This window comes from Phyllostomus hastatus, unplaced genomic scaffold (genome assembly GCF_019186645.2).
Source record: "Phyllostomus hastatus isolate PE091 unplaced genomic scaffold, TTU_PhHast_1.1 phas_scaffold_129, whole genome shotgun sequence".
Taxonomy (NCBI): Eukaryota; Metazoa; Chordata; class Mammalia; order Chiroptera; family Phyllostomidae; genus Phyllostomus; species Phyllostomus hastatus.
The window spans coordinates 10,329,285-10,353,271 of record NW_025334009.1 but is presented as its reverse complement, the minus strand read 5'-3'; the positions used below and the strand labels follow the sequence as shown (position 1 = coordinate 10,353,271).

Sequence of the window (23,987 nt, the reverse complement as noted above, 5' to 3'; positions counted from 1 at the left end):
TCAGTCTCTTTTCTCTCCCTTTCCTGCTGGGGCTCCCCATGGCCAACCCCACCTGGGATCCATAAGTTTGCTCATCTTATCTTGCCCAGGAGTTCAGTGATAAATAGGACAAAATGTCGCCAGGTACGTTTCACGCATGTTTCCTCCAAATAGGTGGAGGGCAGACAGACACCTTTGGGAATGCAGGCGACCACCAGTAACAGAGCGGCTTCGGACAGATGGGTTGACTTCTGGACCGCAGCAGGAAGGCTGGAAGCAGGCAGACACACCAGGCACTGTGACCACAGTGACGTTAGGAAGGAAGGGGGAGAGGGGTCCTAGAGCGTACGCCCTATTTTGTTTTTAAAAAACAAAGTTTTTCGTGGAAGTGCCCTCGGCAGACTTCCTATCGTGTTTCATTGGCCAGCACCGGGTCTCTGATCCCAGCGAGGGAGACTGCGCACGTAGGAAGTGGGCCCGTCGTGGCTGGTTCAGACCCCTCGTCACCGACTGCCTGCCACGGGAGATCTCGGTGCACGGGTCAAAACCAGGGAAGTGTTACCGAGAAAGAAGGGGCGGAATAAATTCCGCATCTACAATGAACAGGGCCTGCCACAGTGGTTGGACTCAACAATGCGGCCGATTGTCTGCCGGCACTCGCTCTGGACGGGACAGCAATTGCTCTTCCACACTGTGCCATTGATTTTGTGTGACATCCAAAAGTGCCGTGGGGTCGAGGGGTTTTGCCAAGAGCTTGCCCTGCTTTTTCTCTGGTCAAACTGTCTCTCAGTAGCCTGTGACTCCATTTATAAGACGCAGTGTGAATTGTATTGGTTTCCACCAAAAGTTGGACAACTTTAATGGTGTTTCTTTTTGGTTTTGATCTTTTTTTCTCTGTGTTTCACGACAAAAACGTGTTGATATCACACTTTACTGTAGTACTTTCCACGTTCCGGAGAGCCTTGATTGGTTTTCGCGCTAACTTGCAGGGCCCGCTGTGAAGATGATGCAAAAGTCTCAACGGGCTTCGTGCCATGACTGGGCAAAATTGCATAATAGATGGTGCCTTCGGGACCTGCAGAAACGTTTTACCAGCTGACAAAATCCCACTCTCAGACGCTCATTCCCGTATCTGCGTCTCTGATTCGCACTTTTCCTGCTTGTGTCAAAGTGCCTCATTCTACAACCTCACCTACGCTGGTCTACATAATCACATTTTATGTGGCAGTTTTTTGTTACTATTTTCAATGCTGCTTTTATGCTTTAATGAGCCTGTTTGGAAATACTGATCCATCTTTATGGCTGGGGGGCCATACTATCATATAATGTTAACAATGAAGTGAAAATATAACAAATGTAAACAATAACATGAATGTGGTAAAAGACTACTTTAACAAGTTGAACCACAGTTAGTGGCATTTTCTTTACTGAAAATAAAGTGCACTGAACTGGCCGAGTCAGTTCTGGCGGCGCAGGCACGCCTACAAGGCTGTGATAACTATTACAAAGGTGATGGATTTCTGTGGAAATCGTTGCTGATCTCACATTTATGAAACGTACGTGAACCCAACTGCCCCTCGGTCCCCTTGCACCCGCAATTCTCGCAGGCGCTGATGGCTTCTCCCTGTAAATACGTGCAACTCTCAGCCCCGGGGGGTTTCTCTGGCCTGGGGACCATGCTCAGCCGGTGCACAGGGCAGGCTGGGAGTACCAGAGAGCAGATGCCCCTGGCTGCAGCCCTCGCCCTTGGTGGGCTATGGTGGCGTGCTCTGAGGCTGGCCCACGCGGCGCCCCAGAGGTCCCAGGAGGACTGAGCTGTAGTTGCAAATGCTCATCAACACCCCCCAGGGTGGTTCGCTTCCCCCCACTGTCTACCTTTTCTTTCCTCCACTAGAGCTTCCCTCCAATCTTTGTCTTGGGACCCGCTTCTGGGGAAAGTGAGCCCAAGGCTGTTTTTTCCTCTAAACTGCCCTTGCTGGCCACGAGAGTCATGAGCCCCACGTGAAGAGAAACTGTGCTAGACATCTGGTCATTTTACAAGTGAAATGACTGAGGCGTGGAGTGGGGGAACTGAGTGCCCGTGTCACTCTGTGGTCAGAGGCAGCCCAGCTGGCCCTGGCGCTCCCTGGGATGGACCAACCGCAGACAGAGACCTGAGGCCCTTGGGGGCTGTATTAGAGGGTCTGACGGAGCTCCCTGTCCCCCGGCGTGGCTCCCAGGGGCCACAGCCCTTCTCAGACTCACCGGGAGGAGCCACTGAGAAAGGACGGGAACCTGCTGCCATAACTGGGCAGGAGAAGAAGGGCAGCTGGGGCTGGGGGGGCCTGGGCTCCATCACTCCACGCCTTCTTATTCCCTGGAGACCCTCCCAGCATGTTCTTCAGCTGCTCCTACTCCCTGCCATCGCTGAAGGTTTTCTGAGTCTTTCCTGAGGAATTCCCCCTCCTAAATATCACACACACACACGCGCACACACACACACACACCCCTCTCTGGGATTAGACCCCAGGCCTGTGGACCTCAAACACACTGCGCGGTGAATTCCTGTCCCGCAGAAAAAGGCAGGAGATTTCTCTCTGCTTTGTCTTTCCCTGTTTCCTATGGGAGCAGCTTGTGACCCCGTCAGCCACTGCCAGAAGAAGAAGTTGGCCTCTGGCCCAGCTTTCTAAATAATATGACGCTCTGTTCCCGATGCCCGACCCACAGACCTTTGCTTACTCCCAGCTGACAGAGTGGGAAACCTGAGGCCGAGGAAGACCTCAGGGCACGAGCCCATGACCTGACCCCCAGACGGTGACCTTGCCCATGTCAGCGCGGGCTTTGCAAGGGAGCTTGTTTAAGCCATCAGCTCACCCTCACGGTCACCCACACCCCCGGGATGAGGACGGACTGCTGGGGTCATGGTCCTGCTGGTGAAACTACCGGCCCTCCTGGCCGGGCCCTGCCCAGGTCCCTCACCTCGGTTTCCATGGGGCCATCAGGATGTCATCCAAAGGAACTGGAGCACAAATGTCAGGGCCAGCTCCTGCAAGAGGAAATTCACTTCCGTAACCTTTATGAACTCTGCAGTGGACAGCGCCCAGATTCCCGTGGGGAGCAGCAAGGCACAGGGACCTTAGTGACCCACGGAGCTAAGACCCAGCCCTGCCCTTCCACAGGGAGCTAACACTCAGCAGTGGGCAGCTCACTTCCTGGAAGCTGCAGCAGCCTAAGGGCCTCCATAATGATAGTAGCCGTGACAGTTTAAAAATGTCTACAGACTCTTGCACATTTTTCTTCACCAAAAGGGCGTATCTAATTCCTCTCCCCTTGAACATAGGCAGGTTTATTGACTTGCTTCTAATCAATAAACTGCCAATGATACTGTGTGATTTCCAGGGTCAGTGGAAGAAAAGGTAATACAGCTGTGGGCTGGCTTTTTCTTGGGACACTTACCCTTGAACCCCAGCCACCGTATGGCGAGAGAGCCCGGCTTGCGTGGAGAAGCCACGTACGTGTGGGTGTTCTGACCTCCACTGAAGGTCCCAGCTGACGAGCAGCACCAAATGCCAGATGCGTGAGTGAGCACAGTTTCACCCGATTGCAGCCCTTGCCTCCATGCCTCTTTAGTTACGGGCTATCCTCACTAAGTCCTGCCCATATTATATAGATTCTTGAACAGAGTAAACATTGTGCGTTAAGCCACTAAATTGTGCAGGTGGTTTCTTGCGCAACAATAGATAGCCAGAATGATACTAAAGTGCATTGTGTATTTACTAGAGGGCAAACACTGTGTTAAACTCGTTACTGGACGGTAATCACATGTCACCCTCCAGACAGTCCTGTTAGGTAGGTTCTGTGCGATCTCCGTCTTATGGAGAAGGGAAGCTCAGGGTGGCTGACAGCCCGTCTGGATGACAGAGCCTGTGAGTAGTAGAAACAGGACCGGAGGCGGTAATGAGCTGGTGAATGTTTAACCACCAGTTCTCTGGGGGGGAAAAAAAGTCGTGATGTGCAGTGTTTGCCAATTTCCACGGTGTAAATGCTCCCACCGTGGCTGATTTCACGCTCCTGGCACTGAGGTGAAACTGGGAAGCGACCGGGCACACTCAGCCCTGCAGGCAGTTGGTGGCAGCTCCGGTCCACCACTGGGAGCAGGCTGCCAGCCCGGGTCCCCCGCTGGAAGGAGAATGTGTGTGGGGAAGGATGGTCAGGAGAACACTCCAGATTTCTCCCTTGAAATCCAGGGCGAGCCGTGGAAAAGTCATTTTGCACATTCACTCAGGCTATTTACTGAACTTACTATTTACGCCAGGACTGGGCTAGTCATGGACCATTAGCAGCAAATAATACAGACAGGGTCTCTGCTCTGCTGGAATTTTCTTTTTAGCAGGACAGAGACGGAGAGACTCAAAGGCTAGGGCACCTTGAGAAGCCTGAGTTATTCTGGGAGTGGCAGAGGGAGAGTGAAGTGGAGCCCAGACTGAGAATGTCACCATGAGTCCCCACAGGGACTCCCTTCCCTTTTCTACCCCTTCCCTTTGGGGAAACCCTGAGTCAGAAATGTCTCCAGCCTGTTTGACTGGGAGTCCCCGCTCCCAGCCCAACGAAGCAGCCCCAGGAAGGGAGGAACCCAGGTTTCCCAGGACCACCCCCATGAGCCCCCTCCCTTCCCCATCCCTACACCTGCTGAGAAGCTCGCTGAAGTTGCCCTGAGGCCCATAGGAGCCTGGTTCTACTAGGACCCTTCAGTGGCTCCTTGTCCTCACACCTGCAGTAGAGATAAGAACTAGTGTATAGTCCTGAAATGATTTTCACCCGGAGCAGATTGTTAACTAGAAAAAAAATTGCTTCTCCTCCAAAGGAATCTATGCTCTGCAGATAAGTAACCTGCTTGAGGCACAGCTTCATCAGAATGAGGTCTCGCTCTCCTCCACGAGGACAACATCCAAGTGTGTGCAGTTTCATCCAAGGGAGGGGCTTTATTTTTGAGGCACAAGATTGAAAAATCTTGCCCTGGCCGGGTAGCTCAGTTGGTTAGAACACTGTCCTGATACGCCAAGGTTGCAGGTTTGATCCCTCGTCGGGGCACAAACAAGAATCAACCAATGAATGCATCAGTAAGTGGAAGAACAAATGAGTCGTTCTTTCTCTCTCTCCTTTCCCCTCCCTCCTTAAAATCAGTTTTAAGATTGAAAATCTTAAAGTATGACATGTAATATTATTGAAAAGATGCTAATTTGTGAAGAATGAAGTTGTCCTGACATCCAGGGCTGGGCAGAGGTGGGGTGGGGTGGGGTGGGGGGTAAGTAACTGAGAGGCATTGCAGGGAGCAATAGGACATGGCTCACACCAGGTTTTTGGTGCTGCTGCTCCTAAAGCCAGCGGCCACACTTACACTTCTGGCACCTCTGTTCCCCGCTGCCTTCCCAGCCTTCTGTGATTCTCTTCCTCGTGTCCCAGTGTTCCCTGAGCCTGTCTTCCAGGCGAGTAGGGGAAAATGTGGATGTACTTTCCGTAAATTTGTATCTTTCTCTCCATGAGAGAGTCTGGTTTTTGTTGCTGTTTTTTTAAGTTTTACTGCAACTTTCTTTTTTAAAGAAACTTAATTAATTAATTTTTTAACAGTGGACAAGGGAGGGAGAAAGAGAGAGAGTGAGAGACACATCAATGTGTGGTTGCCTCCTGTGTACCCCCAACTGAGGACCTGGCCTGCAACCCAGGCATGTGCCCTGACTGGGAATCGAACCAGCGACCCTTTGGTTCACAGGCCAGCGCTCCATCCACTGAGCCACACCAGCCAGGGCTGTTTTCTTTCTTTCTTTTTAAACTATAGTTTCTTCTCTTTGATAAAATTGAAACATATCCATGGTTTAAAATATCCAGACTGGAAGAAAATGAGAAGTCAGGTCTTCTTCCTTCTGCTCACGCCAGGTCTCTCTACTAGGACTGTTATGAACAGGTTTGGTTTTGGTTTTGGTTTTGGTTTTGGTCTCTTTCCAGAAACAACCTATATACATTGCACACGCATGCCTCATCCTACTTGACCTACAGGGGCCAGGTATCCCAGCCCACCCTGGGCCTCTCTCCCTGTCTCTAGGAGACACACCGGTGTCCCTAGCCTGGGGCTCGGCTCTCTGTTCTCCTGTGTTACCCAGTGCTTTTTTGGAGGATCCTTTCCTGGTTCTAGCTTATCTCTCAACCTCTAAATATCAGATGACCCCAGGGCGATGACCTTCGCCCCTTTTCTATCTGTGTCCACCCCTCAAGTGGCCCCTTCTCCAGCTCTGCATATCACCCTCTCCCTTGACCCCTGTCGCTGGGCCTGTTCCCCTTTCTGTCCCCGACCCGCTCTCCACCCTTCTCCCGGCTCTGTGCCTGGGGATTGACCTGTGTGAGCCATCGGGGACCCCCTTGCCCTCGGGCTTTCCAGGGGGTCTGACCACTGGCCCACAGAGACATGCAGTTGGAGGGAGGGAGGGAGGGAGGGAGGGAGAGAGGGAGGAGGAGGTGAGGATGTATATTCTCCCTGTAGGGCTGCCAAGGACCAGCTGCACTTCCCCACCAGAGGCCTTGGCTCTCGTCCGTTGGCAGCACTCACACATGTACATCAAAAAGAAATCTCCTTCCTTGGATGAAATCACACAAGTTTGGACGTCGTCCTCTCCACTGCGCTCTCTCTGTCCCCAGGTTCCAGCAACTGGCTCCTCTTACGCCTTCAGAACGACAGATTGCTACAAGCCCTGGGGTCCTCCTACCTGTCCTCGCGGTTTCTCTACGCCCTGCTGCACTGCTGTACAGAGTCCATTTATTAAACCCTTCTCAAATTTCTCAACCCAAGTGCGCCGGCTGTTCCCCTCTGGGACCCTCCCTGCTACAAATTCCAAACAACTCTCGTATTTCTGTCACCTCTGAACCCCTGACCCAGGGAAGCGGCTCAGACTGCAGACCCCTTACCCCACTCCCCAAAACCACTCCCCCCATCCTTCTCCATCCCGGTAAATGACAGCTCCGTGCTTGTCTGGGTTTGGCCAAAAAGTCCGCATGGATTTTTTTCCCTCCATGAAATAGAAGACACATTTTTCATTTTCACCAATAACTTTATCGATTTGGGTATTTTGAGTTTGTTGACTCTCTTCCATGTGGTGTAACGTTGATTGTTCTCAATTAATGTCTTGATTTCATTGCTATCAGCTTCAGCATCGTCCAGTGAGGAATCTCCAGCACCTTCACAAACCACTGTGGACACATTTGATCAGTCACAGCACTTTCTCCGCACACTGCACAAGTCTTTTTTTTTGCATTTCAGTTGCGTTTTTCCCTTTCTTAAAAATAGTAAAGCATAGCCCTGGCTGATGTGGCTCAATGGATCGAGTGCTGGACTGCAAAGGAAAGGGTCGACAGTTCGATTCCCAGTCAGGGCACACGCCTGGGTTGCGGGCCAGGTCCCCAGCATGGGTCGAGCGAGAGGCAACCACACATTGCTGTTTTTCTCTCTCTCTTTCTCCCTCCCTTCCCCTCTCTCTAAAAATAAATACATAAAAATCTTTTAAAAATATCGTGTATGAAAGTTACACGGAGGCTATCAAAACACGGAACAACCATAGTTAAAAAAAAAGACATAGTAAAGCATCATATGCCAATAATGTTGCTTATTCCATCTTCAATATTAAAATGGCTACACAAAAATTCTAATTTTGATAAGTTTTAAAAAATGCACACTGATATGACAGCTGTCACAACGCAGTCCAACAAAATTGTTTCGAATGAAGTTAAAGACAACTGAGCGCTACAAGAGCCATCATAAGGAAAAAACCACACGGACTTTACGGCCGTCCCAATAGCTACACTGTCACTCCCGACACCGACTTCTCTCACAGGCACATCTGTTCTACTGGCAAATTCTATCAGCTCAGAGCATCCAAAGCACATCATGGCTTGACGTCTGTCACCCGTGTCCAGCCACTGTTGTGTCCGCCCTGGGTGACTGCCACAGCCTCCTCCCTGGGCTCCCCATCATCTGTCTCCACTCAGCGGCCAGAGTGCTCTGTTCAGGCCTATGTCAGGTCCCGGCCTTTTCTGCTCAAGGACCCTTCATTGGCTTCCTGTCCCACTATGAAAGCACCTCCGTGGTCCCCTTCCCTCACCTTTGCAACCTGGCCACGCCCCCTTCTGCCGCTCTGCCCCTTGCCCCTTCTGCTTCAGCCACACTAGACACCCCACGACCCCTCACAGACCAAGTAAAACCCTGCCTCAAGGCCTTGGCCCTCTCTCTGCCCTCTGTCTGACAGGTACCTGGATTTCTCCGCCCTCCTTCTCTGCTTAAACGTCCACTTGTCCAAGAGGCCTTCCCTGGCCATCCCATCTGAAACAGTGGAACCTCCAGCACTTTCTGAACTCCTGGCTCTCATTCCCTTCACAGCTCTCACTTATCCACACTTTGTGTGTTTCATTCGTCTACCGACCGCGCCCCACCCCTGCCCCCGCCAACCTGCATGAATCAGGGGCTTGCTTTGCTTTGTTCATGCTGATCGCAGTGTCTGCAACGCTTCTGGTACTTGACAGGTGCTCCATGTATACGTGTTACAGGAACATGTATCTTTAAACCGTCACAATGGGGGAGTACAGACAGAAGGTGGGAGGATACTCCCCAGTTGTGTTTACCCAACAACTGTGGGTTGGACGTTTGGCCACATACAGCTGCCCCGTTCTTTTCCACCAGGCACAGTATCCCTGGGTGCGACAGGGCCATGCACTTTATTTAATCAGTTCCCTGCGGATGGACATTAAAGTGACTTCCCATCTGTGGTATTTCAAACAATGCTGTGAACCATCTTAGGCATTTATCTGTGTTCGTGTCTGTAGTGCAGTTGGTCGAGTCAAAGGGTATGTTCCTTTAAGATCCCGATCCTGTCGCCAAGCCGTTGTCCAACCTGGAAGGCCCGGCCAATTTGCCCCCACCCCACCTCTCCCTCCTGTTTGCCCACCTGCTGCTACCTCACGAGCTTGATCAACACGGATAGGGGGGTTGGTGTCTAATTAGCATTTCTATAGTATGGGAGGAGGGAAGCCTCTTTTCCTCGAGAACCTCTCCTGGTGTCAGAACGGCCCAGACCAGGTTGGGGATCGAACCTGGGATCCAGCCGAGCCAGGCTGTCCCGCCAACAGCACCCACCGCTCCACTCTCTCCCTCGGTTTCTGTGCTTTCCTTCCTCCCCCACAAGCATCTGATTCCTGGAACCAGTCTCGGTGACCTCACACCAGTGACTTCACATCCGGGACCTTCTGGGAATTCTCAGCGGCACTTTTCGTTAGAAACCTAACGGGGGGAGGCCGGAGGGGAGAGGGAAAGGGGTGCGTCGGGTGGGGGGTGGGAGGGGCGGAGCTCTGGGGCCAGAAGACTGAAAGCCGCCCAGTCTGTTTCCTTCTCGAGATCACGGGTGGGTGGAGCCGGCAGGAGCGTGTGGCCCCGCGGCCGCCTGCAGACCCGAGGACCCGCCCCCCGCGGCGGGCCGCCAGGCACACGCGCGCCCCGCCCCCATTGTGCCTGTTTTGGGGCCAGGGGGTTATTCCCGAGGGCCTTCGAGCTGAGCCTTTGTCAGAGTGTTCTTTGAAGTTAGCTGGTTTCTAACCCGGCAGCTCTGCCAGAGGTGGGGAGCAGGTACCAAGGTGGAAAAGAGGGTTGCTGCGCGGGGTGGGGGGCGGCGGTGTTGACTTGCAGATACTATCAGTATCGTCGGGGAGAGATACACAAAACCGAAAGGTTACAACCGAGGTTACGACCGGATTTTCTGAGCTACAGAACTTCATCAGGCTGAGAGGTCAAAGGACACTCTGGATGGCTTTTGCTTCCTTGCAGAGGTTGCCTCCGGGCTGAGTCTGCAAGACCACGTCTTCCAGAAAGGGCAGTGTGGACAATAGGAAGGCGGCAGGGGTGGGGGTGGGGGGTCGGGGGTGGGCCGGCGGGGAGGGGGCAGAGCAGAAGCAAACCCAGGGCCGCATTATGACTTTTGTAGGCCCCCAGGCACTTTTCCCTGCATGGGCTCCCTCCACTAAAAAAAAAAAAAAAAAAACCCAAAAAACAAAACACCAAACTTTGAAATGTATTTTACCTATTTGTGGTATAAAGAGGGATAGGTTGAGGTTACACATTACAACACTTTTTTCTACTTAAAAGTTCTTCCAAAGCTCCGTGCCTGCTGAGCCCAGTGGGTAAGCTGGCGCTGGGCAAAGCCAGGGTGGCAAGAACAGCCTGGAGAGAATATCCAAGCGCTTAGAAGGTAGATCCCCCCCCCGCCTCCGCCCCCGCCGGGGGAGGCGACAACTACAGGAAGCAGCTGCAGAAGGGCCGTGGTGACCTAGGAGTGTGGGTTTCATGGTGGAGGCGGTGAGGGGCCCCTGCAGGGCTGGACTGGAGAACTGACAGTTTGCGGGTGGCCCTGGGAGTGGGGAGGACATTGGAATGGCTGTTGTCACAATGTGACATCCGAAGTCTCAGGGCAACTGTGGGGAGAGTTGGGAGGCCATAACAGACTGGTGTGGGGGGGGTGGGGCAGGGATAAGCTGGGACTTGCCCCTCTGCCCTCGCCCCTCATGGAAAAGGAGGAAACAAGGGAAGAAACTGGGTGTGCCTCAGGGAGTTTTGGAAGGTCTTTCACCAATAGCACGGCAGGGAGAAGCTGTGTACCCTGCAGACCTGTGGGCGGCTTCCGGGCCACCTCTTCCCCAGACCTCTGCAACAGTTCCTAATAGGCACTGCAACCGCCCTCCCCCGCCGCCCGAGGTGCCTCTCCAAAGCTCCATTCCCAATGGGCCACTTTCAAGCTCCCTGTGGCCTGGACGACCAAACCACAGTCCTCTCCTGGGCATTTCCAGAGTTCAGAATGAGAAGAAACAGGCTGGGTTTTCAACACCCCTTACAGTAGTAGAACACTGTTCCAGAACCTCATCTGGCTACACATTTCTCAATCCCCAATAACTCCATTCCCCCACTGTTGGTCCACTTCCCAACCGAAAAAGAAAAGAAGAAAAGAAAAACAAAACAAGACAAAACCCATACTGGACTTCTACCTTCCAGTGCAAACACTGGGCTTCCTCCAGTGCAGACCAGGCCAAAATCAACGGCTGGGGCAGGAAACGCACTTACAGGGAGAAGAGCTGGGCTCAAGTGACTCTGAAAGACAACCTTTCATTCATTCATTCTAAAACGTGGATTGAGCACTTACTATGTACTTTTCTGCACCACTCCAGACACTGGAGATACAAACGTGCACACTCGAGCAGTGGCTGGTGTGGGGATGGTACTCCAGCGGGGGAAGACTTGACTGTGGAGGAGGCACATTCCCAAGACCGTCACATGTCTTGCAGCACTTTGCCTCTTCCTCAACGAAAGGTGATGTCTGATACCCTTTCCAGACAGACTGGTGACTCACTTATAGCCAACGGAACGCAGAAGCGATTTTGTGTGACTTCTGAGGCTAGGTCATAAAAGACAATGCAGCTTCTGCCTTGTGAGCATGGACCAAGCCTTGGGAGCCTTGAGAGAAAATGTAGGAAGTCCAGCTACCCCGAGACTGACATGCTTTGAGGTGGCCCAGGTCACACAGAGAGGCTACGCATGTGAGTTCTGGCTGGCATCCCAGCTGAAGTCCCGTCCAAGGGCCAGCATGCACCGACAGAGATGGGAATGAGTGAATCTTTAGATGTTTCCAAACCCTAGGTGACCAATCACCTGCAGCCTGTGAGACTTCCCGGCTGTGGCCCCACACACGTCATGGCCTAAAGACAAGCCACCCCCACAAATTCCTGACTTACAGAATTCATGAGCATTATAAAATGTTGTTTAAAACACTACATTTTGAGTAGTTTGCTGTGCAGAAATAGTATGTAGAACACAGTAAGCAAATACATGAGCAAGATAACTTTATATTGTGATGGGTCCTCAGGAAAACATAAGATAGCATGATAATTTGGAGAAAGGCCTGGTTTGATGAGGGGATGCCGTGGGATGGGGGTGGGGGGGATAAGAGGTGGAGAAGCAGGGGAGTATGGATCACCAAAGGCCTTCTGGAGGGACATTTGAGCTGGGATCTGAGTGAGAAGGAGCCCAGCCACTGAAGATCTGAGGGAAGAGACTTCCAGGCAGAGGGTACAGCTCATGCAAAGGCTCTGAGGCAGGAATAAGCTTGGCGTGTACTGTGAAGGTCAAGGTGGCCAGTGTAACTAGGGAGCTGTGGCTGAGGAGGAGAAGGGGTAATGGAGTTGGAGAGGAAGGCAAGTCACTCTGCTCTTCCAGGCGGCTGAGAAGAGTTCGATTTCAGGCCCAGGGAGCTGGGAAGCCCGGGGAGGGTATTATACAGGAGTGACCTGGTCTGGTAAGCTCTGGATAAGAGCTTTGGCTGCTAGGCGGATGACAGACTGTAAGGATGGCCAGACTGTAAAAGCAGAGAGGGCGAAGGAAGGAAAAGCCACTTTGGATGTTAGGGTAGTGGTCGGAGAAAGAGGGGATGGATAGTGGCCTGAGGTGGGATGATGGCAGCGACGATGGGGGCTGGTGGACGAACTCGGGACACAGGCGGTGACAGAGAGGAACGAGAAGGGAGGAGGCGCCTGGCCGGCAGGTCGGGCCCGGGAGGAGCCGCGCCGCGGGTGAGGACCGGAACCCGACATCCTTCTGGAGTCGCCGAGGGAGGCTCGGAGCCAGGGCGGGCCAGGACAGCGCGTACTGGCGTCCGGAGACGGCCGCGCGGAGCCTGCCCCTGGCTGCGCGCCTGCCTGGCGTTTCCCGGCAACGGCCATCGCCGCCCGAACATTCCGAACCCGGCGGCCTGGGTGACGTCATCGTCACCTTAGCGACGGAAGGGTGGGATCACAGTCCCTTCGTAGCGGGTTCCGGGGACGGGGCCTGGGCGGGGCCTGGGCGGGGTGTGCTCCGCCTTCCGCCGGCGGCTCAGCTTCCAGGCCCGCCCCTTCTCCGGCCGAGGCAGGTGTGGCAGCAGGTGTGCGGGGCTCTGGGCGAGGCTTCACCGAGTGGCCGCAGCTCTCCTTGGTGCACGCTGCAGCCCACGTGCTCACCACTCGTCCAAACACCTCTCCCCCACGCCCCGCCGGTTTCCTCTGCGCCGCTGCCTCCAGCTCTTAGGACTGGCTCCTAACTCGTCTCAGGTCACCTTCGAAGAGATACATTCTCCCACCACCCAAGCTAAGTAACTGCCAGCCCTTTTCTTGAGGACTTTTTTTTTTCCTTCACAGTATCGCTCCCTCTAAAATGATCTCAGCTTCTTATAATACATTGCTTCCCTTTTCAGAGCTAAGTTCCATGAGGTCAGTTAGAGGTAAACTCTGCCTTGTTCGTCTCTATTCTTAGCACCCTGAACGGAACCTGGCACGAAATAGATGCTCAATAAATGTTGGATGAATCTGTGAATTCACTTCATTTCATTCATCTGTGCGTTCATTTATTCGACGTTTATGCAGTGCCTTCCAGGCACGGGTGATAAGCACGAGAGGTACTGAGATGAACAAGACAGGGACTCCACCTAGCGGTGAGAAGAGAGATTCCGGGGCCTGACTGGGCTACCCTCCCACACTGGAGCAAGATTCTGATCAGATGCCGCTCCAGGACGGTGTCCAAGACTCACCAGGAGGGCAGGCCAGAGGTAGGGGGTCAGCAGTTTCTGTGTGTGTGTGGCGGGGTGGGGGGGGGGACGGTGAGAAGAGAAAGGGGAACAGGGCATGGGCAGACCTCCCTGGGTCCCAGCCGAGCCTGCAGAAGAAGGGCAGGCTGTTCCTGGCCCTCCAACCCTGCTGTTGCCAGGAAAACGGTGCCTGGAGATTGTGGCTGTTTTCTCCCACAGTGGGGACCCAGAAGCCCAGTCAGACACACACACAGGAGAGAGTAAAACTGGGGTTTATTCAGAATTTTTTTCTTCCCCTTTGGGTGCACAGTGTGGGGCAGTGGGGCCGGGGAGGCAGTACCTTTGGCCTCTAAGGATGTTACTGATTGCCGACCTTGTCTGTGTGACCTTTGGGCTGTCAGGGTGACCCTGTCCTCCACAGGGATGGTGACCAAGGGGCTCAGCCCTCAGCCTGAGCCCAAACAGAGAGGCCAATCCAGTGTCTAGCTGGCCCTGTTCTTTCCAGGAATTAAGGAGCAGATGGCTGAGAACATTTCGACTCATCATAAAAGCAGTGAAGACTGCAGGTGGCGGGTCACTGAAGGGGCTCCGTCTTGAGCAGTGGCATGCAGACTCACGCGTGTCAGCGTGCAGGCCAGTCCTGGGTGGACTGATCACACCCTGCACAAACAGCTGAGAGCCCCCATCCGACTCCTGTTCCCCAGGCCTCTCGGGCCTTTCCCGGTCTTTCTTTCTCCCTTTGCAAGAACCGGGCCTATTGATGGAGTGCATGAAAGGGCAACCACCTGTAAGCCTCCAAAGATGCCCTTTCTTCTTGGTCCTGGCCTCGTGTGTGCAGGAAGTAGGCACCCACCTCAGTTCCCTGGAGGGACGTGCCCCAGGGCCAGGTGGGAGGTGGAGGGGCTCACTGGGCTGCAGGCTGGGAGCGGCCGCAGGGCACTGGCTCCCTCCCCGCTTCTCCCAGGCCCCCACTGAGCTCGGTGGGGCAGTGCAGGAACTGTCTTAACAAGGGTGAGGCTTGGAGCTCGAAGTGCGGCCCTGCCTGCTCAGTGACCGTGGTGGAGGATGTGAGGACTGAGTTTCCGTACTGGTCCACCTCCTCATACTGCTCAGTCACAGTTCTCACGGCTCCAGCTCTGTAGTGCTGGGAGCCACCAGGCCTGGTCTGCAGCTCCAGAACACTCTTCTGCCGCCCGCCGGGCACAGGGCTGGCTGAGGCAGGGGCTGGCTTGGGCTTTCCAGAGCACCCGGTGGCCTCCTGGGTCCCGGCCTTGTCCCAAACATCTTTCTTGGAGAGCAGGGTCTGGCTCACATCCTGGGCCAGGTTTGTGCTTTTCAGTGAGACACCTGGGCTGCCCCTGGGGCTGGGAGCTTCTGGAAGCTTCCTTGTGGCTGACTTAATGGAGATGAAGGTTGGAGAGGAGGGTGTGTCTCTGCCAGAAGGCGAGACTAGAGGGAGGCCTGAGTCATCGCTCAGTGTCTCCTGCCTGCTGGTGGAAGGAGCGGTTGAGACTGCTTGACCTCTGGCCTCTGTGTGATTTCTGACATTGGCCTGACTCTGGACTTCAGTATGGCATGTAACCTCGGTTTGGCTCTTGACTATGGTTTGACCCCTGACCTCCTGGCCCGAGCAGTTGGGTCTGGCTCTGCTGCTGTCCCTGACACTGACTTTGTAGGCACTGTGGTCATTTGGGGGTCCTTTGGAAGGGCCCCTAGTGTTAGCCTCGGGCTGGAGGCTAGACATGGAGCTGAGGGCCTTGTGCACAGCTTCCTCAATGTCCAGCAGCCTGGCCAGGGTCTGTTCCTTCAGCCGAGCAACCTCTGTGCTGACCCTCGTCAGCTCCCCAAAGGCCTGCTCCACCGAGGCCTCGGGCTTACGGCGGGCACCAGGAACCCAAAGCGCCCCTTCCAGCTGGGGCACAGCCTCGAAGAGTCTGCGCAGCGCCCGCACGTCCACGCTGCTCTCGGCCTCCTTCTCCAGGGTTTGCACCTGGCTCAGGAGGCCCTGGAGCTCTTGCTGGCTGCCTTGAAGAATCTCAGGGCTCTCAGGGGCTGCTTGCTGGGCACCTTCCATCGGCTTCACTTCTGGGGTGCTGGGGCCCTGCTGTGGTGAGGTAGGGTCGCTGCTGAGAGTGGAGAGCTTGGTGGGGTCAGGGCTCTGGGCATTACTACCCACAGCCTGACTCTTGGTCGGCCTAGGGGCCATGGTGTTGGGGCCCCGTTGGGGGCTGGGCTGGCTCTGACCACTGGAACGTCCAGCCAGAGGTACGTGTCCCTGGCCTGCAGCGGCGGAGACCGTGGCTGGCTGAGGCATGGCTGCATCTGTCCCGCCTTGTCTGTATTCTCCTTGGGTGGAGCTGAGAGGCAGAGCTGAGGGCTTGGGCAGCCTCGGAGGAGGGGGGAGCTGGCTTAGGTGTGCAGGTTTGGGGGGCAGTTGGGGCTTCTTCCGCGGGGGTGTGGTAGGGTCCAGTTTTGGGGTCTTTGTCTGTGACTCCCCAGAGGTTCTGTGGCCAGCAGGACTGCTGTGGGAGTGGAGAAGGGGGTCTTGCAGTGGCTCAGAGGCCTGCTGGGTGGAGTCCGCATCATGGTGGGCTCGGGCTGGGTAGTCAGGTCCCGTCACAGCAGCTGGGAGAGGAGGAGGAGGAGGAGGAACAGAGGCATTATGGGAGTGTGGGCAGGCACCTGCAGCCTGAGGCCCAGAGGCCAGGGTGTGATGGGCCAGAGAGGCAGCCTTCAGGGTGGTCTCTGCAGCGTGGAGGCCGGCTGGGCCGACTCCTGGCATGGCTTTCTCTGGAGGCCCTGGGGCCCTCTGTGGGCAGCCCCCAGGCTCCTCCCGCCCTGGTCCTAGCCTCTGACCTGGGCATTCTTGGAGTGGGCTGGAAGCCTGGGCCAGGAGGGCCGTCTCCCTGCCCCATGGTGGGTGTTCCCTCTCCGAGGGCTGGACACCTCCAGGTAGGTCCAAGGTCCTCACAGGGTGAGCAGTGTAGATGCCATCCTGAACGGTCACCCGCCCCCCAGGCAGCCCTCTGGACAGTACTTTCTGTTCCCCACTGACCTTTCTGGGGTCCCCTCCAGCCATAGGCCTGGTGTTGCCTTGAGCAGTCCCAGTGGCCACGGCCGGGGCTTGCAGAAGGCCATCCTGGAAGGGCACGGAGGTGGCTCCGTGGGCGAGGCCCTGCTGGCGCTTGTTCGGAACTTGCTGCTGCAGGCTCCGGGCCTCCGCTGTGGCCATCTGCAGACTCTGCGCAGCGGCCTGGAGGTCTGGCACCCCGGGCCCCAGGGACGTACTCGTGGCTCCTTGTGACTTTCCCAAAGCTTCCGATCCTTTCTGCCCAGTGCGACTGTCTTCTTGCTGTTCTTGGCCAGCCAGAGGGACTGCCTTTCCAGTGGCCTGTGGGTGGCAGGGGGTGGCTGCTGGGCCTCTCAGATGCCCCATCCCCACACTGAGGTCCAGTGGGGGGACGTGAATGATGCTCTCAGCTGGGGGCAGCCTCTGGGCCCCCTCGCTGGCTGGCACGGGGCTCGGGTCAGCCGGTGGCTCCCACCGCAGGCTCTGCAGGCCGCTCAGGTCTCCTTTGTCTATGCAGCTGGCCAGCAGCTGCACACTGCTCCTCTCGGGGGCCCTGCTGGCCAGCCGGGGCTGCAGGGAGTAGGCGGTCAATGAGACCAGGCCCTGCTCCGTCTCCTGCATCACCACCCCGGTCCTCGCTGCCGAGGTGCCCAAGCCACAAGCCAGCACCTGCTGGAACTCTAGGTCCAGATCTTCGACGTTCCTGCTGCCACCTGGGGCTGGAAGCCTCAGGGGCTTGAGCCGGAGCTGGCCCGCTGGGTCCTCCTGAACCAGCAGCCCCTGCGGGTCCACGTCTGGCCGCTGCAGCACTTGGCGGACAATCCTGGGCAGCTCGCCGGACACCAGCTCCTCCTTGCCTACGTGGGGGGCCCCCTGCCCTGGGCCCGGGAGCACGTACTTGGCTAGGCAGAGGTCCCCTGGCCCTCGGGCCTCCATGAGGATGCCTCCGTGGTGCAGGATGCCGGGCGTGGCGTGCAGAGAGTGCAAGGTCGCCTCGGCTGCAGTCTCCTGCCTCTCCAGCACCCTGTCTGACTGGCCCGCGGGCTGCTCTTCCTGGAGGTCGCCCCCTCGGATGCTCTCAGCTGCCAGAGAGCCCATGGGGCAATTCTCAAAGAGCCAGGTGAACTTGTTCACAGAGCCCGCAGGGATGGGCTCAGGGATTGGCCTTGACCTCGGGTCTTCCCTCTTGCCTGCCTCCAGGGCCTGGAAAACCTCCTTCTGACGAGACACCTGCCCCGAGGGGATCTCCACGCGGCTGCAGTATCGCACAGGCCCTCTTCCACAGGGACGGCCTGGTGCCCGCAGAGGCTCCGTCTCAAAGACGTGTCTGTCTGTCTGGTTTTCGCCAGCTTGGACCTGGCTGACCTGCAGGTGTTGCTCCCTGGAGCCCGCTGGCCCGTCCAGGGACTGGGGCACGAACATCCAGGTGCAGGACCGTGCCTCCGCCTTCGCTGTGAGGTCTGTGGCCTCCGACCCCTGCTTCTCTGCCAACTCACTCATTGGGCACGTCTCGAACAGCCACCGTATGGTCTGCACGTCCCCCTTGAGGGGGGCCTCAGGCTGAGGGCCTGCTTGGCCCCTTCCTTCTTCTTCCTGTCGTTCTTGCCGCTCCCGCTGGTGGATTACTTCCAGGGGCTGGGTCTCAAAGAGCCACCGGGCAGTGCCCACGTCTCCGGCCACCACTTCCTGCCGGGTGATGCCCCGCACCACGTCAACGGTCTTGGGATTTTGGCCCAGCTGGTCTAGGGGCTGCGTCTCGAACATCCACCTGTAGCCCTGCACGTCACCTCCGACTACTTGCTCTCTGCTGACAGAGGTCAGGGCGTGGAGGTGGCCTTTGCCATCCTGCATGGCATACACTGGGGGCCCTGTGTCCTGAGACTGCCCCGCAGAACCCGTTCCTTCTACTTTGCTTGCACTCCCGGGGGTGGAAGACTCACCCTGCCCAATGCTGTCCAGGGGAAGGGTCTCAAAAAGGTTCTTGAAGGTCTTCACGTCCCCCTTCACCTCATCCTCCTGGGGGACCCGTGGAGACAGGGGCAGCGCTGAGGAGCCATCAGCCTCCTGGGGACCCACCCGCTGCAGGTGACCCACTTGAATCTTGCCTCTGGGAGTGTCCAGGGGTTTCATCTCGAACAGCCACAGGGTGGATGGGACGTTGCCAGGGACCACTTCCTCTTTGGGCAGGGCCTCTGCCCCAGCCTCCTCTTCCCCCTTTAGCGTGTCCAGCGCTCGGGTCTCAAACAGATGCCGCTGCCGCTGAACATCTGGACCAGGGGGGACCAGGTCTGGGGATGGCTGGAAGTCCTTCTCGTCCACCAGGACCTCCCGGATGGCGTCCAGGGGCTGTGTCTCAAAGATCCAGCGAGTTGCGCTGACATCGGGCCGGGTCCCCTCCTCCAGGGAGATGCCCCGGATCACCCGCACCTGGCTGGGGTCCCGGTTGATGGCATCCAGAGGTTGGGTCTCAAAGAGCCAACGAGCCGTCCTCACCGCGTTGCTCTGGATCTCCTCCCGGCAAACGGCCTTGACCTCGTGGATGGCGCCCTCGGCATCCTGAATGGCGCACAGCGGCTCCGTTTGGAAGAGCTTCACCGTCTTCTTCACGTCGCCCTTCAGCTCCTGGATCTCCGAGCGCAGCTCCAAGGGGCTCTGCTCCTGGAGGGAGGGGCGGGAGCCCAGGCGGTCCAGCGGCCGGGTTTCGAAGAGCAGCCTGGTGCCCTGGACGTCTCCGCTGGCTGCAGGCTCCCTCTCCGCAGCCTCCGGGGCCTCGGCCTGGCCCGTCAGCTCGTCCAGCGGCGTCGTCTCAAACAGCCGGCGGGCTGCACGAACGTCCCCTCCGGATGGCCGAGGCCTGGCCGGCTCCTGGTCTGCGCTGTTGGCGAAAGAGCCTTCCTCAAACTTGCGGGAAGTGGCCTGGACGTCACCGCTGGGCACGGGCTCCTTGGCAGCTGGCTTCTCGTGGTCCCCAATGGCATCCAGCCGCCAGTTCTCAAAGATCCAGCGCATGCACTGCACGTCGCCCTCGGTGGGCTCCTCAGAACCCAGGACCTCGGCCAGGTCTTCAGCCACGGCCTCGGCCAGGTTCTTGCGCAGCTCGGGGTGGATGTGCCTGTAGAGACGGCGGAGCTCGTTCGCCTGCCGCTGCTGGTGGAACTTGGAGAAGGACTCCTTGGGTGGTGGCAGCGGCAGCTCCTCCAGGGCCGGTGGTGGAGGCAGGGGCAGGTCCTCCGCAGTGGACATCGGGATGGGTGGCATGGGGGCCACCTGCGTCTGGGCGTCGGACATCCTTCTGAAGAGAAGGGCAGGGATGAGGATGGGCAGGGAGCCCTCGGTGGCAGGGGGTGGTTGCCGGGAGAAATGGCGGGGAGCAGGGCGCAGGGGCAGAGTAGGGCCGCGGTGACATGCCCTCTCCAGACGGGCTTCGCGTGGGTCTCACTCTGCCACCTGCATGACTGGTGTGTGACCAATCTTAAACTTGGGGCGTATGGAACCATCCGCCAAGGTGAGTTCCGGCTTCCCCAGAATCACCGGAGCAAGCAGGCTCCGCTGGCCAAGAAGCTCTGTGCTTCAGCCCCGCAAGGGATTCCCAAACCTCCGGGGGGCAAACTGGATGTGCCCCATCCTCACCTTCCTTTACCAGTGGAGTCCCCGGTGAGTGGCCCGAGGGATTCCTGACTTTTATGGGGTCTCAGCCAGGGGCGGGTCCCTGAATTGGTGACTATTTCCCACTGAGAAGAAATTCCCATTCGTAACACTAGAGGGCGCACTTTGCTGCTTTCATTGGGCTGCTCACCCCAACCTTGCTACCAAGGCTCTCAGCTCACTCTCCAGCCTTGCCCAGGCCCACAGCCCCGGGGAAGCAGTAGAGGCTCACCAGGTATCTCATGGTGAGCAGATCCTGAATCCCAGGCAGGGGTCTGTGCTATACCCCAAGACCCAAAGGTCTGAGCTAGGGGGATCTTAAGGGTCTTCTAGCCCAGCCACTCATAATGAAAGATGCAGAAACTGAGTCCCAGCAGGGGTCAGATCGCGGTGAATGGATGACAGGCAGCACTGGTCTGGGGCTCCTAGACCCTATTTGGGGCCTGGCTCCCAAGAAATAAGAGGGTAGAGGGTGTGAAACTTTCTTATGGATTCCCCAGCAGGCACCCTTAGGAGAGGGAGGGGGGGACCCTCTGCAGAGACAGCCCAGCCCCTTGCTCACGGACACTTGGTCCCAGCTGTGTGCGAAGGGCCAGAATCTGGCTCTGTGGTCCCCTCCTCTCTCCGTCTTCCTATCAGTCAGTTCCCGCCAAGGTACTGCCTACCCCCCAGTCCACCCTTGCCCCCCTCCATGGTCTCCCACCTCTCAAGCCTCTGTCCCCTGTATCTTATCTGCCTCGTGACAGGTGTACTGACAGTCTCCAGAGGCCAGTAGGGAAAGAATGAGACGTATGTGCCCCCACCCGCTGCCCCTGACCCACTCTCTGCTCCACATTGGGGGCTAAATATAGCCCAGGTCCTGGCCTCAGCTGGGCAGCCCTGGGCTCTGGGGGAGGCTCAGGCTCCGCTGGTGGGACCCTGGGCACCTTGGCCCAACTCATCTCCTCCTCCTCCTCCCTGGGACCCCGATCCTGCCCCTGCCTCCTGAGCTGGCGCCAGGCCCCCGGCCTGCAGGATGGCCGGGACTGGGGCCTGGAACCCTTCAGTCACAGGGGCGTGGGGCTGAGGGGAGGTGCAGAGACAGGCGGCAGGTGGGGGCAGGGCTTCCTCCCGCTCGCCCCACCCCACCCCAGCTAGTCCACCAAAGCCATCAGAACCCGGAGGAATGTGAACTCTGCAGCCTGCCACCTGAGCCTCACTGCACACACTGGGGGGTTTCCTTTAGGCCCTGAGTTCTAATGATGAGGACCCCTGCCCAAGGCAAGCCAGGCCTGTCCCCATCTCCTCCCCGTTGTGTCACCACCAGTGTGGCCTGCACAGATGGCATGTGCAAGGCCACAAACTCCACCCCCCCCGCCCCCAGGAATCTCCAGAATCCCTGCTGTGGTCACATACTGTCAGAATCATGGAGTCCAAGGGTGTCAGACCTCAGGACCCTCAGAGGTCACTGTTCCGATGGGGAAACTGAGGCCCGAAGAGGGGAAAGGAGCTGTCCCAGGAGGCTCCACCAAGCAGCAGCAAAGCCTGAAGCAGGTTTCCCAACTCTTGGTCCTTCCGTGCCCATCCCTGCCTGACCCGAGACTCCTGGAGCTTACGTTTCTAGAAGGCAGGGACGGGCCTCGGGGGAGGCAGAATTCAAAAGTGGGACGAGACTTAAGTGTCCCAGAGCTCGGCCACCCAGGGCTGGCCGGCCCCTCAGGGTGACCCCACCTCTCTGCCCAGCCTGCCCCTCCTGGGCCCAGCCCCTGGACAGGCCTCTCCATCCGGGCAAGTTTCGTCTGCCCACCTTGTGCCCCCCAGACCTGCCCCTGGGCTTTTCCCACTGGGTAGGGTGAGGGCTCAAGGCAGCCCTGGGGGCAGCCCTGGGCCAGACATGCCAGGATGTTCACCCCCAGGCATGGAGCTCGTCCTGGCAATGCCCAGCTGGGCCTGCTGCTCACGCTCCGCCCGAGTGTCCTCCCAGCTCTTCTCCCTCCCTCTTTCCTCCAGACCCTGGCCTTCCTGAGAGGGAGCCCTGAGGCCTGGGCAGCTCCATACCTGTATTTTAAGCTTTGCAAACCAGGCCACCTCCTCCTTGGATGCCTTTCTGGATTTTTTTCCAGACTGGCAAGAACTTGCCCCTTCTTCGGGCTCAGGCCTGTGGCCGCCAGTCCAAGAGCTCCCATGCGGCCCACACTAAGTCTCCCTTAACTTCCTTGCGGAATCTTTATGTCAGAGGCCCCTCCACTCACCTGCGTGGACCCTCAACCTCTCTCTGCCCCCACAATGCATGTTGTCCTGACAGCCATTGGCGCATGTCCAGGATGGGACCCCCGCCTGGCTTTCCAGCCTGCTGTGGAAATCCCGAGGGCAGCGTACTCACCTGATGCCCTGTTTGGCTGGTGTAATGCTTGGGGTCTGTGGCAGGTGTGGCCTTAGTGTCTGTCGCTCCGCTAGAGCTCCTCGCTCGGGGTGGGGGCTGCTCTCTGGTTCCCGGCGATGCCCTCTCGCTGCCTGGGCTCCGGGTCTCTGTCCCCTGCCAGCCCCAGCAGCTGCCTTTATCTTGCTGGCTAAGGGGGTGGGCCAGGGTGGGGGTGGGCAGGCGAGGCTAAGTTCAGAGTATGAAGTGGTTCGGTTATTTTTAGGGCTTGTGGAAGTCACTCTTCCATCCCGAGGAATCGGTTACATGTCCTTTCTGCTGCAGAGGGGAGGAGGAGTGAGGGGTAAGCTTCATTCATCTGAGTCTGATCCGAGGACAAGGATGGGGCCCTGTGACTCAGCATGGCATGGGGCACGGGTGTCCCAGATCATTTTTGAGGAAGTGACTAAGGAGGGGCATCTGACACCTGGAGGGCCCTGCCCCCCAATTCTGGGGGCCCTGCCCCCCAATTCTGGGAGCCCCCCACCCCCTCCTCTGGACTGATGAGTGTGTGTCCATTGTGCCTGCAGACTGGAGCTCCCCCCTCCGCCCCCTCTCCTCCTGCAGGTGTGGGGGAGGGGCCCTCTCCCTCTGACCTAAGGCCCAGTTCCCCTCCCCCACCCTCCCTGCCCTACAGATCACCCCCTGGAGTCCATTCTCCCTCACGCCCTGCAGCTCAGTCTACAGATCTGCATGTGCAGGCCTTAACTCTCCGCCAGGTCCCTGATTTAGCAAAGAATCCCACGGGATGGCTCTGCGGTGTCCACAGCAGACTCTCGAGTCCTTGTTTACGTTTGGGCTCTTCCCTCTGACTCAGGGCCCAGACCTTCTGGGAATGGAGGGGAGGGGAGGGGAGGGGAGGGGAGGGGAGGGGAGGCAGCTGGGGAGCTGACCGTGGGGTTATTTCTGACCCTGGAGTCATCAGCTTCCAGTCACAGAGGGAAGGGGTGAGGGTGGGTCACACCTGCCCCCCCCTTTGCTGCCCAAAGCCTGAGGGGCTTAGTGGAGGTCCGGGCGCTGGGGCCGGGAAGGGTCCAGCGTGGGGACGGCATCAGGGGCCATCCAGAGCACCCACGGTGGAGGGCAGGGGCGTGTTGCCCAGCTGCATGTCTAAGGCGTGCAGGTGCCATCTGTCACCTGGCAGAACGAGGCTTTCCTTCTGACGCCCCCAGTGCCCTCTGGTGCGGGGGAGTGACACCAGGCACTGCTCACTTTTTCCCCTGAGTCAGCCTCACTCAGCCTGGCGGCGTTGGCCCGTGGCGGGGAGAGGGGCATCCGG

The 23,987-nt window shown here is 57.5% G+C and overlaps 1 protein-coding gene across 3 annotated transcripts; it reads right to left on the bottom strand.

The window, feature by feature from the left end:
• Positions 1-13,851: 13,851 nt before the first annotated feature.
• On the bottom strand, positions 13,852-22,811 carry XIRP1 (xin actin binding repeat containing 1). Of its 3 annotated transcripts, XM_045857310.1 has the most exons (3): positions 22,673-22,811; positions 16,651-19,957; positions 16,084-16,220 (listed from the first exon to the last, which is right to left on the bottom strand). In XM_045857310.1, the coding sequence occupies exons 2-3, from the start codon at positions 19,951-19,953 to the stop codon at positions 16,212-16,214; spliced, it is 3,312 nt and encodes a 1,103-aa protein (XP_045713266.1). In that variant the 5' UTR covers positions 19,954-19,957; positions 22,673-22,811; the 3' UTR covers positions 16,084-16,211. The 3 variants fall into 3 exon arrangements, with proteins under 3 accessions (XP_045713264.1, XP_045713265.1, XP_045713266.1); XM_045857308.1 differs by having other exon boundaries at positions 13,852-19,957; XM_045857309.1 differs by having other exon boundaries at positions 13,852-19,954.
• Positions 22,812-23,987: the final 1,176 nt, after the last annotated feature.